The sequence below is a fragment of the Culex pipiens genome, chromosome 3, assembly GCF_016801865.2.
Source record: "Culex pipiens pallens isolate TS chromosome 3, TS_CPP_V2, whole genome shotgun sequence".
Taxonomy (NCBI): domain Eukaryota; kingdom Metazoa; phylum Arthropoda; class Insecta; order Diptera; family Culicidae; genus Culex; species Culex pipiens.
This window is the reverse complement of record NC_068939.1, coordinates 91,769,520-91,782,445: the sequence shown is the minus strand read 5'-3', so window position 1 is coordinate 91,782,445 and position 12,926 is coordinate 91,769,520. Positions and strand designations below refer to the sequence as shown.

Below are 12,926 nucleotides of genomic sequence, written 5' to 3'. Positions count from 1 at the left end.
GGTCAAGTATGCCTATTTGGGGTTGGTACACTCTAGTCATGGTGATTTGTCAACAAATAACTTTATTTATTTTAATATTTCAAAAGGTGTACAAACTTTTTTCACTCGTTTGTTGCAGTTCTAGTATTTGTAATGAAACTTTTTATAGAAATCGTCTTTTCATGAGCTTTTTGCGGCAAAATGTTCGGCATGAGTTTCTGAAGAAAACGTAGTACTAGGTTTATGTCAAACTGTAAATTATTTGCATGTTTCATCACAAAATGTGCTTCCCAAGGGGTTTAAATACTTTTTTTACAATATGTATGTTAGGCTGGTACAAATTTTATTTAAAGTTTTTGTCACCACCCACCACCCCCACCCCTCTCTTAAAAGTTGGCCCGAAAAATCCGGGACCAAAAAATAAAAATTCCGAAAAACTTAAAAATTTAAATGAAAATTGAAGTGTAATCAGCTGAAATCAATTTGAATTGCATTCCCCTGCGTTTAGAATCATTTTTCCCCTTCGTTTAGAATCTTTTTTTTTTGCATTCCCCTGCGTTTAGCATCATTTTAGTTTTTTTTTCAAAAACATTTGAATTTCTGAAAATTTTCGATGTATAGTATCGCAAATGTTTTTTTTTGTTAAGTTTTTTGTTTTCGTCAAAACTTATTTTTTTTTTGAAAACTAATGATTACAAAATAACTGAACTAGTGTAAAATGCACCCCGGCTAAAGCCGAGGGACAAAAACTTGGAAAAGTCAAGGAAATGCTGTAGAGCGAATATTTTTTTAGATTTTTGTTTATTCTACATCCTTTTAAAAAAATTAGGGCCATTAAAAAGACACATTGTTGCGGATCATCCCACTGTACCTACTGCAGCATAATCGGTGAGGACATACTTAACTCACGTGGTTGATCCTTCAACGCCCTAAGACTCATTTGCATTTTTTTTGTGTTTACGCTCAGTGCCTTCATAAATTTCTGTCAAAATAATGCTTGCAACTTTGACAAGCAAGATCATTATTTATTTTTTCAGGCATATTTTCAAGCTGATTTCAGAAATTCTACTGTGTGTATGTATGTATAACCGCGCGTACTGCCCTTCCATTTGGAAAGCTCTTTTTTCTTGTTGGTGTGCTATTCCGCAGAACACATCCCCTTTGTGCATGTGCTCTCAAGCGATTCCGGCTGCTGGCGGGTCCGTTGAAGCGGTCGTTGGCGGTTCCCCCTAATGGGGAAATGTGGTACTTATACGGCCCTGGTGGTGGAAAATGAGACGAAAAAATAACAACTGCACATTGTTTGTGGACTAGTTTGTTGAAATGACCTATGCGAGTAACTTTTGACACGTAAAGGCCCTTTTTGAACCGGAAATGATGATTTTACGCAAGTGTCTTTTTCAAGTCAAATTGGGACATTTTCCATTGTTAGTCCACACAATACCAGGCGTTGCCCGGAATGATCCAACCTTTTGTGAATTGCTCGCTGATCCTTATTTATGCCACCACCGACCGTTGGTGCCACTGCTGTTGGTTCCACGGAGATGACAGTTGAAGTTGATGCTATGTGAATCACGGTCACCCCACTCGGATTCGGGCACTTTTGGGGTCTGCAATTTTTCCCTTTCCACACCGAAAAAGCCTCGGATAATGCCCCTCCGACCTAGATTGGGGACGAGCCCCCTCACAATTTACGGTGTGTGTGGGTGAAAAAAAGTATCTTTCTTCCCGAAAATATAATTGTGTTCCGCAGCAATGATGGCTGAGAAAAGAGTCCTTCCTCCACTTCAACTCCAGTGGGATCTCATTATTTGAACGATCCTTAATACGCTGTCCCACGCCACCCGACCTGAATTGAGGACGCGGTCTGCTTTATTGTGTTATACCTCAAGAGTACTCTCCGTTGAGGGTATTCGATGCTGTGGAAAAATTGAGAATATGAATGAACAGTATAAAAAAGATATCGGCTAATTTAGAAGCATTTCTTGAACAGACGAAGAAATTACGTTACAGAGTTTCATTTAGTTATGGTCAGATTAAACTTTCACTGTCTATAATGATTTGAAGGCCTGTACAGATCAACTGATAACACAAAATCGTAATTATGAAACAGTAGTTTTCACCTGTTCCTGATTTTAAATTTCACACACAATGTGTCACCATTCTCAGAAGTAATAAATTTAGTTTATTTCTTTTGATATTGAAGTATTTCCTTTTTAAATTTTCATTACTAACATTTTTGGCAAAATATAAATTAAATGTTGATTGAGCCATTTCACAGTTCAAATAATAATAAATATTCAATTCCCGTTCTGACCAATCGTCCACCTGATCCACGGTATGTAATCCGAAACTTTAACGTATCCGTCGGGTGCCCTGGAACCGCAAGTGCCGATAATAAAGCTGGCCACTCCCACCAATTGCTGTTTGTAAACTGCAGGTCCGCCGGAGTCTCCCTGTAAATTGAAACAAAACCACCGTGTGATTATCCGTAATTGCTCACTTCACATCTAGCTGATATCACTCCACTAGACGAGTTGCAGTTAGATATAGATTAGAACGTACGAAGCAGGCACCGTTGTTGGCAGGAGATTGAAGGCAGAGAAGTCCGCGGTTGAAGCCGGACTGCCGGAAGCATTGGATGGAGGTCAGGGCCGTGGCTCGGTTGTACTGGAGGATACTCGGAAGTGGACCGTTTGCGGACAGTCGACCCCACCCGGAAATGATTACATCCCTGGTGCCGACGGGCGAAGGTGGTGGCAAGTTGGAGGACCTGGCCAGGGCAATCACCTGAATTAGTCCACCCAACGGGTACGGTTGGAGCAGCTTTAACAGGGCAATATCGTTGCGCGATTTGGCGTATCTTTCGTGGGGAATGATACGCTGCACGCCACGTGTGACTCCCCCTTGGCCAATGTTGACCGTTCCGGCCACGACCGTGATTTGCGATGGGGAAATGCTGGAAGTTGAGAATCGTTATTTCATTCATTTATATTCACCAGAAAAATTAACTTTTTAATTAGATCACCCTGTCTACCGCTGTCAAATGCATATACAGTCGACTCTCTGGCTGTCGATCTTCTCGATATCAATAATGCTCCATGTACCGATGAATTCTACAGTCCCTTCAAACTGCATACTTCGATTGTCTTTATTCCTCGATATTTTCTCTTGCTTGAAGGATCTCTTCCTCGACGGTCCCTTGGATTCTATTTGCTTTAAATATCTATTCCGGTTGTCAATTATTTTACTTTCTCATGGCTTGCATAGACATTTTTCTTTGAGAAACGAGGCTTTGAAGGGTGTTTGACATTTATTTGTTTTTGTTTGCTGGACGTTGCCATGATTCTCTCCTATAGCTGGTCAGCAAGAAAAAACAAATTTCAATCGAGTCTTCATTTTGCATCGTTCTGTAAACTGATGCTCCTCTTCCTCGACGGTCCCTTGGATATTGACAACCAGAGAGTCGACTGTATATTAGAATGCAACAATAAAAATTTTGGTTACGTTTGCTTTTTATTTGACACACTGACACACTGACAATTCAGATAAAAACAAAATTTTTGAAAGACTACTTAAAATTTGAATGAAACACATACTAACATTTTTGCATGATCAGGTTATAATTCAATTCTTTAATAAAAGTCCCAGAATCAATGCTCTGCTTATTCTTGTTTAATGTTGAATACCGTACAACAGGCTGAGATTACTAACCACGAACTTTGATGGGTTTGAGATTTTTCAGCAATATTAAGGGTACAAAAATTGTTAACGGAATGTATTTTAGGATTCTTTGGACAATTTCTTACTAGGAGATGATAATATTTGTTTGTAATTAATAAATGTTATATTATTCAGTTCGATTTATTTTCATTTATATGCATTTTAAGCAGAACTTTTTTTAATGTGCAAACTGTTGATTAGTGCATCGATTTCAGTTTAAAATGTAATTCAAATTGATATTTTGATGTACAAAATTTGATTAAGGGGTTACATACATGTAGAAAATCACAAAATTTTAAATTACAGGAAACTTATTAAATCAACTTAAAAGATGATTTTCAATCACTCCTGAAAGTTTCATGAAGATATTTTATGATTAAAGTAAGTTACAGACGATTTAAGCTGAAAATTTTGCCATGCGCAAGGCGAACTTTGCGAGCGTTTTCTCTGAAGACCGAGTTGATTTACGGGTGCCACGATATCTCGAGATGGGATAGACCAAATTGGCTGAAATTTGGGGTGAAGGGTCGCAAGACATATCCCGTGTGCATGACGAAGCCCGATTTTGAAATTTTGCATTTTAAAAAAATACAAAAATCAAAAACTTTAAATTTTTTATATGAAAAACATACAAATATTTTTATCTTTTTTTAAACTAAGTTTTTTGAAAATCGGCCTTCGCCATGCACACGGGACTGGTTAATGAGGCTTCACCAAAATTTTGAGCCGATTTGGTCAAAGCAGTTTTGAGGTATCGTGGCACCCGTTTTTTTGTAAATACTAACTTCATATAGCTGTATCTCGGCAATGATACAACCAAATGTCTTCAAATTTATCTTGTTAATAGTTGAAAATGTAGAATTGAATGTCCTGAAAACAGATTTAAAAAAAGTTTAAGTTTGTGCTCAAACCAACCTCTGACATTTCTGGCAAAATTCTGGCTTTATAATAATTTTACCAAAAATTTAGAGAAAAATATGACTCTCAAGGTCACTCCGGTTTCGAAAATCGTATCAATGTCAACCCGGTTTACAGTATTTACGCTTACAAATATTATCCAATCTTCAAATTTGTAAAATTATAGATTTTATTAATGGTCTTATAAGATATGCGATGCCCTTTGCTTACAGGATAATTTCAAATAAAACTTTGAAGAGTAGGTATTGGTTGACATAATCAAATTAACCGAGTGATTGCCGACTTTCTCCGATTTCAATGAAACTTCACAGCAAAAAAGTAGTAATCTAGCAGCGTGTAAAAGGCCTGGGTGTAAAACAAATTTTGCATTATTTTATGAAATTTTATGTAATATTACACCCTGAAATATGTAGCCCATCAGTATGGAACTTGACCAAAATGATAAGCTCAAATATGCGTTTATCCTTTTCATTCTTCATCGGCCGGATGGCCGAGCGGGCTAAGGCGCCGGTCCTCACTGTTGGTGCTGTGTTTGAATCCCGTAGGCTGCAACTTTTTTTTGTGTTTACAAAAATTGTACATGCAGTGTGTAATATTAAGTGTCTTTTTTTGACGAAGGTGATGTGCAAGCTTTTGCATGCGATTTTACCATCGGATTTTTTGCTGTGTTTGTAGACATGTTATCCTAGGCCTATATAAGCCATTTTTGAGTGTATGGAGCCAATTTTACTCGAAAATAACATTTGAGAAGGACGTAAGTTATTTAAGTATTTTTGAATTTCTGTATCTGTATCTCGAAGCAGTTGCATCGTATCAAAAAGTGGTCAAAGACAAACTTGTAGGAAATTAGACGGGCTTTCTGGAAAAAAATGAAATAAAATTACACACCACTTCTATGAGATTTTGTGATTTTCAAGCTTAAAAGTTAAATGTTTAAGGTGATGTCACGATTTTTTTTCGTCCAAAATGTTTGAAGAAGTAGCCTGAGATGTTTCAAAAAAACTGACGAAAAATGCAGGATGGTATGTCTCTCTTCAAAAATACAAAAAATCAGTTATTAAAACTGTTTTTTTAAAGTGCTCTGAACGTCAAAATTTTCAAAAACCGAGAGTGGGAATCGATTTTTAAGACAATTTTACATAGAAGTCTCCATATTGACCATTGTCCTATGTCCAATCCTCGTGAAGATACAGCGGTTTTAAAAATAAAAATGTCCAATTTCCCTTAAGTTTGTCTTTGACAGCTTTTCAATTTGACTCGTTATAATATTTACGTAAGCTTATTTACTATCCAGGTTTCTATCACACTGAAAAATAAATTCTATTTTTAGTTATATGCAATGTAAATAAGCTTATATCTATAAGCCCATACATCTAATTGAAATTCTATTAAGGGCAAACTTATGGGAAATTAGACGAGCTTTCCGTTTAAAATATTAACGAGACCGAAAAATTAAGTCTTTCGTATAAAAATGGCCGAAAACCACCAAAAACCTATTTTTTCAACATTTTTATTTTTAAAACCGCTGTATATTTACAAGGTTTGGACATAGGACAATGATCAATATGGAGACTTTTATGTAAAATTGTCTAGGGAATCGATTTCCACTCTCGGTTTTTGAAAATTTTGACGTTTAGAGCACTTTTCAAAAAAACAGTTTTAGTAAAAAAAATTTGTATTTTTTTAGAAGAGACATACCATTCTGCATTTTTCGTGAGTCTTTTTGTAACATCTTAGGCTATTTCCTCAAAAATTTTGAACGAAAAAAAATCGTGACATCACCTTAAAATTTAACTTTTAAGCTTAGAAATCACAAAATCTCACAGAAGTGGCATGTATTTTTATTTCAGTGTATTTTTTTCCAGAAAGCCCGTCCAATTTCTTATAAGTTTGTCTTTGACCACTTTTTGATACGATGCAACGACTTCAGTTACAGTTATTTTTAAATTAAGAAATACACTTACGCCCTTCTCAATTGTTATTTTGGAGTTCAATTGGCTTCATATACACAAAAATGGCTTATAGTTGAGCTTTTCAGCACTAGTGTTGAGTACTATTTTTTCATATTTTTTTTTGTTTTGAACGGCGAATTTACTTAACACATGGATGTTTGACATAAAATTCAATTCAAAAAGGGTTTTTAGGAATTGCAAAAAAATTGTAAACAACTCGTTGCAAAACTTGAAAAATCTTCTTTTCGCAACTTGTTGCATAAACTAATATTTTGGCTGATCTCGCCAACTGTTTTTGGTTTATTCCTATCTCTAAGCAAACATCCTCAAAGCCTACTCATCCAGTTCTCACAAATTCCTCAAACAATCTTACAACACGACTTTTTACAACCCTCCCTTGACTCACTTTTAGCCCAACAAACCAGAAAAAAAACCCACACTCGATTGTCACTGTTGTGCACACAATGAGCCGCCGTCAGAACCCAGTTGCTGGCAATCAGTGATCCGCCGCAGGAAATTTGCCTTGCCCGGAGCAGCGCCACCTGGTACGGGAACTGGCCAGGACTGGCAGAAAAACCACCCACGATCCGGGCGCTCGGGCTCAACTCGAGTGGGTTGATGCTTTCACCACCACGCAGTATGGGCAATAAAAAACCCGCCAAAATCCACCCAAAATGGGTTTTCACCTTCACAAACGGAGAAAACATTTCACTGGCTCGTTGAAAAGAAGAGTGGAAAATTTTGCGTGGGTGGTGGAAATGGTTCGAGGTTTCGTCGTGTCTCACGCGTGCTATCCGATGAAGCAATCAGCTAAGCGATGAGCCGATGTGGAATGCGAATTAACAAGATCAAACGAATTCAAACGATTTGAGTTTTTTTACTTCCGAAATCGTAGCTTTCAGTTGCTTGGAACAATGGAACTGGAAAACGGTGGAAGAAAAGTATCCGCTGGCAACGGTTCTGGACGATTTACAGCAGACAACTGACGGCTTATCTGTCCTAGTATCACCACTATGTATGATAACAAGAAAGATATAAGCTATTGGAGGGCTTTAAGGGTGCACAGCAACGAAGGAAGTTGTTGTCTTCTTATTCCAAAATTGTCAAATTTACGGACCCAATCCTGCAAAAACGTGATTGTAAAAATAGTCAAACTTTGTAGTAAATTACTTTGTGGTCAGTACTTTAGGGGATGAATAAAAAAATATGTCGATAGTACCCGTAGTTTTGAAGATACTAAAATGTCTGTAACAAAAATCTGGGTGCAAAAACTCTGGTTGATGTGCACCGTTAAAAGGTTTGCAATCATAAGAGGCTGAAACTGGAAATTTCAAGTCCTTTAATATTGAAGTAATTTGTTTAAATTTTGTTAGCGTTTTTTGCGAACATCAACATGTTTTCCAAAACTCCATTTAGATAAAATCATTCCGGACTTGCTTGACAAGATTCTACTATAGTGGACTCCCTCTGTGTCGATAATGAAGGGACCGTCGAGAGCGGGAAGCATCAAATAGAACGAAAAATCAAAGCATACTATTTGAAGGGGGAATTTATTGACAGATGGAGCAGTATTGATACGGAGAAGATCGACAGCCAGAGAGTTGACTGTATTTCTGAAATATTAGTAAGCGTCCAAAAATTCAATATGAATGAAATCGAAAACAAATCGTTTAGAATTTCGTGAATTTGTTCGAGATTTTTACTTTGTATTTTTTTGTTTATTCAAACAATTTTGCTGGCTTGTCATGCCAATAATGGAAAATCTGTATCTTGAGAAGTGATTTTCTGATCAATTTTGTGTCTTCGGCAAAGTTAAAGATTATTATAGGGTAATTCTCTACCAACTCACACGAAATCGGGAAAAGTTGCCCCGACCCCTCTTCGATTTGCGTGAAACTTTGTCTTAAGGGGTAACTTTTGTCCCTGATCACGCATCCGAGGTCCATTTTTTGATATCTCGTGACGGAGGGGCGGTACGACCCCTTCCATTTTTGAACATGCGAAAAAAGAGGTGTTTTTCAATAATTTGCAGCCGGAAACGGTGATGAGATAGAAATTTGGTGTCAAAGGGACTTTTATGTAAAATTAGACGCCCGATTTGATGGCGTACTCAGAATTCCGAAAAAACGTATTTTTCATCGAAAAAAACACTAAAATAGTTTTAAAAATTCTTCCATTTTCCGTTACTCGACTGTAAAATTTTTTAGAACATGTCATTTTATGGGAAATTTAATGTACTTTTCGAATCTACATTGACCCAGAAGGGTCATTTTTTCATTTAGAACAAAATTTTTCATTTTGAAATTTCGTGTTTTTTCTAACTTTGCAAGGTTATTTTTTAGAGTGTAACGATGTTCTACAAAGTTGTAGAGCAGACAATTACAAAAATTTTGATATAAAGACATAAGGGGTTTGCTTATAAACATCACGAGTTATCGCAATTTTACGAAAAAAAGTTTTCGTAAATTTTTTTGTAGATTCGAAAAGTACATTAAATTTCCCATATAATGACATGTTCCAAAATTTTTTACAGTCGAGTAACGGAAAATGGGAGAATTTTTAAAACTTTTTTAGTGTTTTATTCGATGAAAAATACGTTTTTTCGGAATTCTGAGTACGCCATCAAATCGGGCGTCTAATTTTACATAAAAGTCCCTTTGACACCAAATTTCTATCTCATCACCGTTTCCGGCTGCAAATTATTGAAAAACACCTCTTTTTTCGCATGTTCAAAAATGGAAGGGGTCGTACCGCCCCTCCGTCACGAGATGTCAAAAAACGGACCTCGGATTCGTGATCAGGAACAAAAGTTACCCCTCAGGACAAAGTTTCACGTAAATCGAAGAGGGGTCGGGGCAACTGCTGTGTGAGTTGGCGGAGAATTACCCTATAAGGACTTTTCATAGTTTTACGAAAAATATAATTTCCAGACATTTTATTTTCCGATATTTTTATTTGACTTTAAATCACTGAATATTGGTTAACTTTCGATATTTTTAAAATAAAATTTGCAATCGAAACTGACTGAACAATTTTTTGATAAATTGCACCGTTTTCTAAGTTATATGCATTTTCTTTCTTTTCTTTTTTCGACTTTGTTGGAAAACCTAATGAGCCCTCATATTGCCACTCGCGATATCTCTGGAACTATTGTCTAAATTTTTCAATAATTTTTTTGTGAAAATTTGAAATTTCAAAAATAAATAAATTTAAATTTGAAAAAGTGTAGTGCATTGTAGTTTTTAGAACATTAAGTTTTTTTTCAAAAATTCAAAAAAAAGAATTTATTTTTCATTGGAAAGGGCAGAACTTTTCACAAAAAGAGTTGCCGATATATTGCAAGTTGAAAATTAGGGCTTATTAGATGACACTGAGAAAAACTAATTTTTCAATGTTTCGGTTTTTTATTTAAAGATCTCAATTTTTTTCAAAAAAAAAAAAAATCTTTGGTACCAGATTTTGCAGCCAACTCAGCGCAGATGCCTTTCAAGTCCCCTAAAACGATAAAACAAATCCGATTTTTTCGTTTTCGGAAAATCAAGTTTTAGTGATTAAAAGTCAAATTAAAAAAAAACCTGGAAATGTTATTTTCCGTTTTAATATTTGTTATGAAAAGTCTTATCATAATCAACAACTTGGCCGGAGACACCAAATTGATCAGAAGATACAGATCTCAAGATCCCGATTTCCAAATATTCCCTTGTATGATCAGCCCTCATAACTGTATGGAATTATAAGGAATGCATGTACAAAGTTTTATCCAAATCAAAAAAAAAATACAAAGAAAAATTTATATGTCAAAAAGTACAGAATAACTCAAACACAAAATACTGCTGATTATGGAATGATTTAAAAATATACATATTAAGTGTTTTGTTTTTTTGTTGTTGTCCTGATTGTTGGAAATTCTGAACAATCAATCAGGACACTGAAATCCTTGAAGTAGACCACATAGCCGTGCAAAACATTGGAGTATTAGTAATATATTTTAAAGATAAAATTTTCACTAGCTAAAGACTGATTAGGGGAAACATAAACTCAATTAAATAATAAAATCGTGGTTATTTATACAAAGCTCAAATTCTAAAAATTCAATTTTTATGATGAAAATGTGACTTTTACAAATTGGGCGTTAGTTTCAAACGGTATCACAAAATAAAATTAAGAACACAAATGAGTCATGCAACGATAAGAGGTGACATTAATGCTGAAAACATTATTCAAACAGATATTATCTCAAGCTCAAGGTGAGAGAAACGGCGTCATTCACATTCATTTAACTGCCACCAGTTGTCTTGTGAGGAACTCCAGCACCCATCGTTGTCACATTATCAGTTTTAAGAATAAATTTCAACCTAAATCGCTAGTGAACTTTTAACTTGTACTGTCAACATCAATCAAGATGTCTCGAAGGATCTTCGGTTTTCGATGGCTTTCATTAGTTTTATCACTTTTATCAGTTAATGGTGAGACATTTCTGCCAATCGAAAAAGCCAAACTGAAAGTTATACGGAATCCACCTGATTTCGCACCCCGCATCGTTGGTGGAAATTATGCCACACTTGGTCAATTTCCGTTCCAAGTTGCTTTACATTACGGAAATGGCTTTTGTGGTGGATCGCTTATTCGCAGCAACTGGGTCCTAACTGCGGCTCATTGTGTGTACGATAGCAACCATCGAGTGTGAGTGTTGGTAACTTGATTATCTGAGGGAAGCGACTTAACTTGATGAAATCATCTTTTTCACAGTATTTCCCCTGATAAGATGACTATTCGTGCTGGAACCGTGTTCAAAGATCAAGGAGGGTTCACACGAAAAGTTCAGCAAGTGATTGTGAACGGAAAATACAAAAGTAGAGACAAGTACAAGTATGACTTTGATCTCGCGCTACTGAAATTGACGGAGTCGTTCCAGCTGGATAAGTACATCAAAACTATCCCTCTAGTCAGATCTCGCAAAGATCTGAAGGCTACTGATGTGGTGACCATTTCGGGATGGGGAAAGGTATCAGAGACAGGATCAACTTCCAAAATCCTTAAATACAATCGTGCCAAGCCTCTATCATCCTTTACATGCTTCTTCAAAACTAGAACAATTAGAATTTTGTGTCTTGAATCACCGATCAACAATGGCGTTTGTGGCGTATGTACACGTAATTCCCAACTTTAAACCTGATAACTAAGTGATCACTTTTTCAGGGTGACTCTGGTGGACCAGCAGTATTAGGTAACAGGCTAGTTGGTGTGGCCAATTTCGGCTACGGCTGCGGAACCACAAATCCGGACGGGTACGCAAAGGTTTCGGATCATATCAAATGGATTGATGCCACAATCAATCGGTACTGAAAAGAAGAAAACAGGGCAAATATATAAAGAAATGATTTAATAAAAGAACTTTGGCATACATGGGACATTTAATAAAAGAACATTGACATTTACATAGTTTTCTTTCAATTTGATTTTATTATAATTAGCCTAATTTAGTGTTTAAGAACCTAGCTCCAATCTACATCCTGGTGCTTGGTAGCGGTTCCCGTCGCCAGGACGTCGGACACTTCTAGGGGGATGTTGGGGTTCCACTGGTCGTCTCCGGGACATCCGGGATGAACCTTAAACAAAGGTTGAGGGGTCCTTCCAAAGGACACGGTAAGTTTGGTTGGCACTGGCTTTACGGCTTTGGCAACTACCTGTTATCCGACTGACTGTCAGTCTGTTCGAATCCCAATTCTGGACCTCGCAAGTCATCTCCGGTATTGCCGCCTACAGGCACCTGTCATCCGATGCTACCAATCGGCTACCAACGCCTGTAGTCTCGTTCTAGTGGAGTAGCAATCGTGGAGGTATGGAACTGGCTGCGTACTGCTAGGGTGTCTTGGCTTTTGGTTGCTCTAGCCAGTGGGAGTAGTGAAGCTCCGCCCAATAACTGAAAAAAAAACACTTTAACGATTGGTTCAGGAACTGCCATCGGTTACAACACTATGCAAAAAAAAATTAATCAAGCTAAGGATTAAAAAGATATTCTACACTTTAAATTTACCTGGACATTGAAAAAAAACTTAAACAAAACAGAGACATACGGTCCCCATTCCTGGAAAACACGAGCAATAAAAATATGTAAATCATCGAATTAATATTTCATCGTTCATGTCGTAATTTATTCACGATTCTCATTACTGACGGGCTGATATTTTGATTACATTTATTGTTGAAGAGGAAACATATATGGAAAATAATGAACAAGGCGTTTTCCGCATGTTGATCAGTATGAACATCAAAACCTACTTTAAGCGTCTAAATTTTAAAGCCGACCGTATTCGAAATTTCTGCCGGCAAATATTTTGAAACTCGGCCCAG

The 12,926-nt window shown here is 36.6% G+C and overlaps 4 protein-coding genes across 5 annotated transcripts in view; 3 read left to right on the top strand and 1 right to left on the bottom strand.

Annotated features, from left to right (window-relative positions):
- LOC120430930 (uncharacterized) overlaps window positions 1–12,926 on the top strand; it is a 202,216-nt gene that overhangs the window by 28,281 nt on the left and 161,009 nt on the right. The gene's annotated exons all lie outside the window — the stretch shown is intronic.
- The window catches only part of LOC120420029 (uncharacterized), a 93,332-nt gene that overhangs the window by 55,498 nt on the left and 24,908 nt on the right, over window positions 1–12,926 (top strand). The gene's annotated exons all lie outside the window — the stretch shown is intronic.
- LOC120420031 (serine protease SP24D-like) lies at window positions 2,118–7,571 on the bottom strand. Its single transcript, XM_039582932.2, has 3 exons — window positions 7,011–7,571; window positions 2,545–2,938; window positions 2,118–2,435 (listed from the first exon to the last, which is right to left on the bottom strand). Exons 1-3 carry the CDS (start codon window positions 7,277–7,279, stop codon window positions 2,280–2,282), a joined length of 819 nt encoding a protein of 272 aa, XP_039438866.1. The 5' UTR covers window positions 7,280–7,571; the 3' UTR covers window positions 2,118–2,279.
- On the top strand, window positions 10,851–12,015 carry LOC120420030 (serine protease SP24D-like). Its single transcript, XM_039582930.2, has 3 exons — window positions 10,851–11,255; window positions 11,322–11,715; window positions 11,772–12,015. The coding sequence occupies exons 1-3, from the start codon at window positions 10,975–10,977 to the stop codon at window positions 11,916–11,918; spliced, it is 822 nt and encodes a 273-aa protein (XP_039438864.1). The 5' UTR covers window positions 10,851–10,974; the 3' UTR covers window positions 11,919–12,015.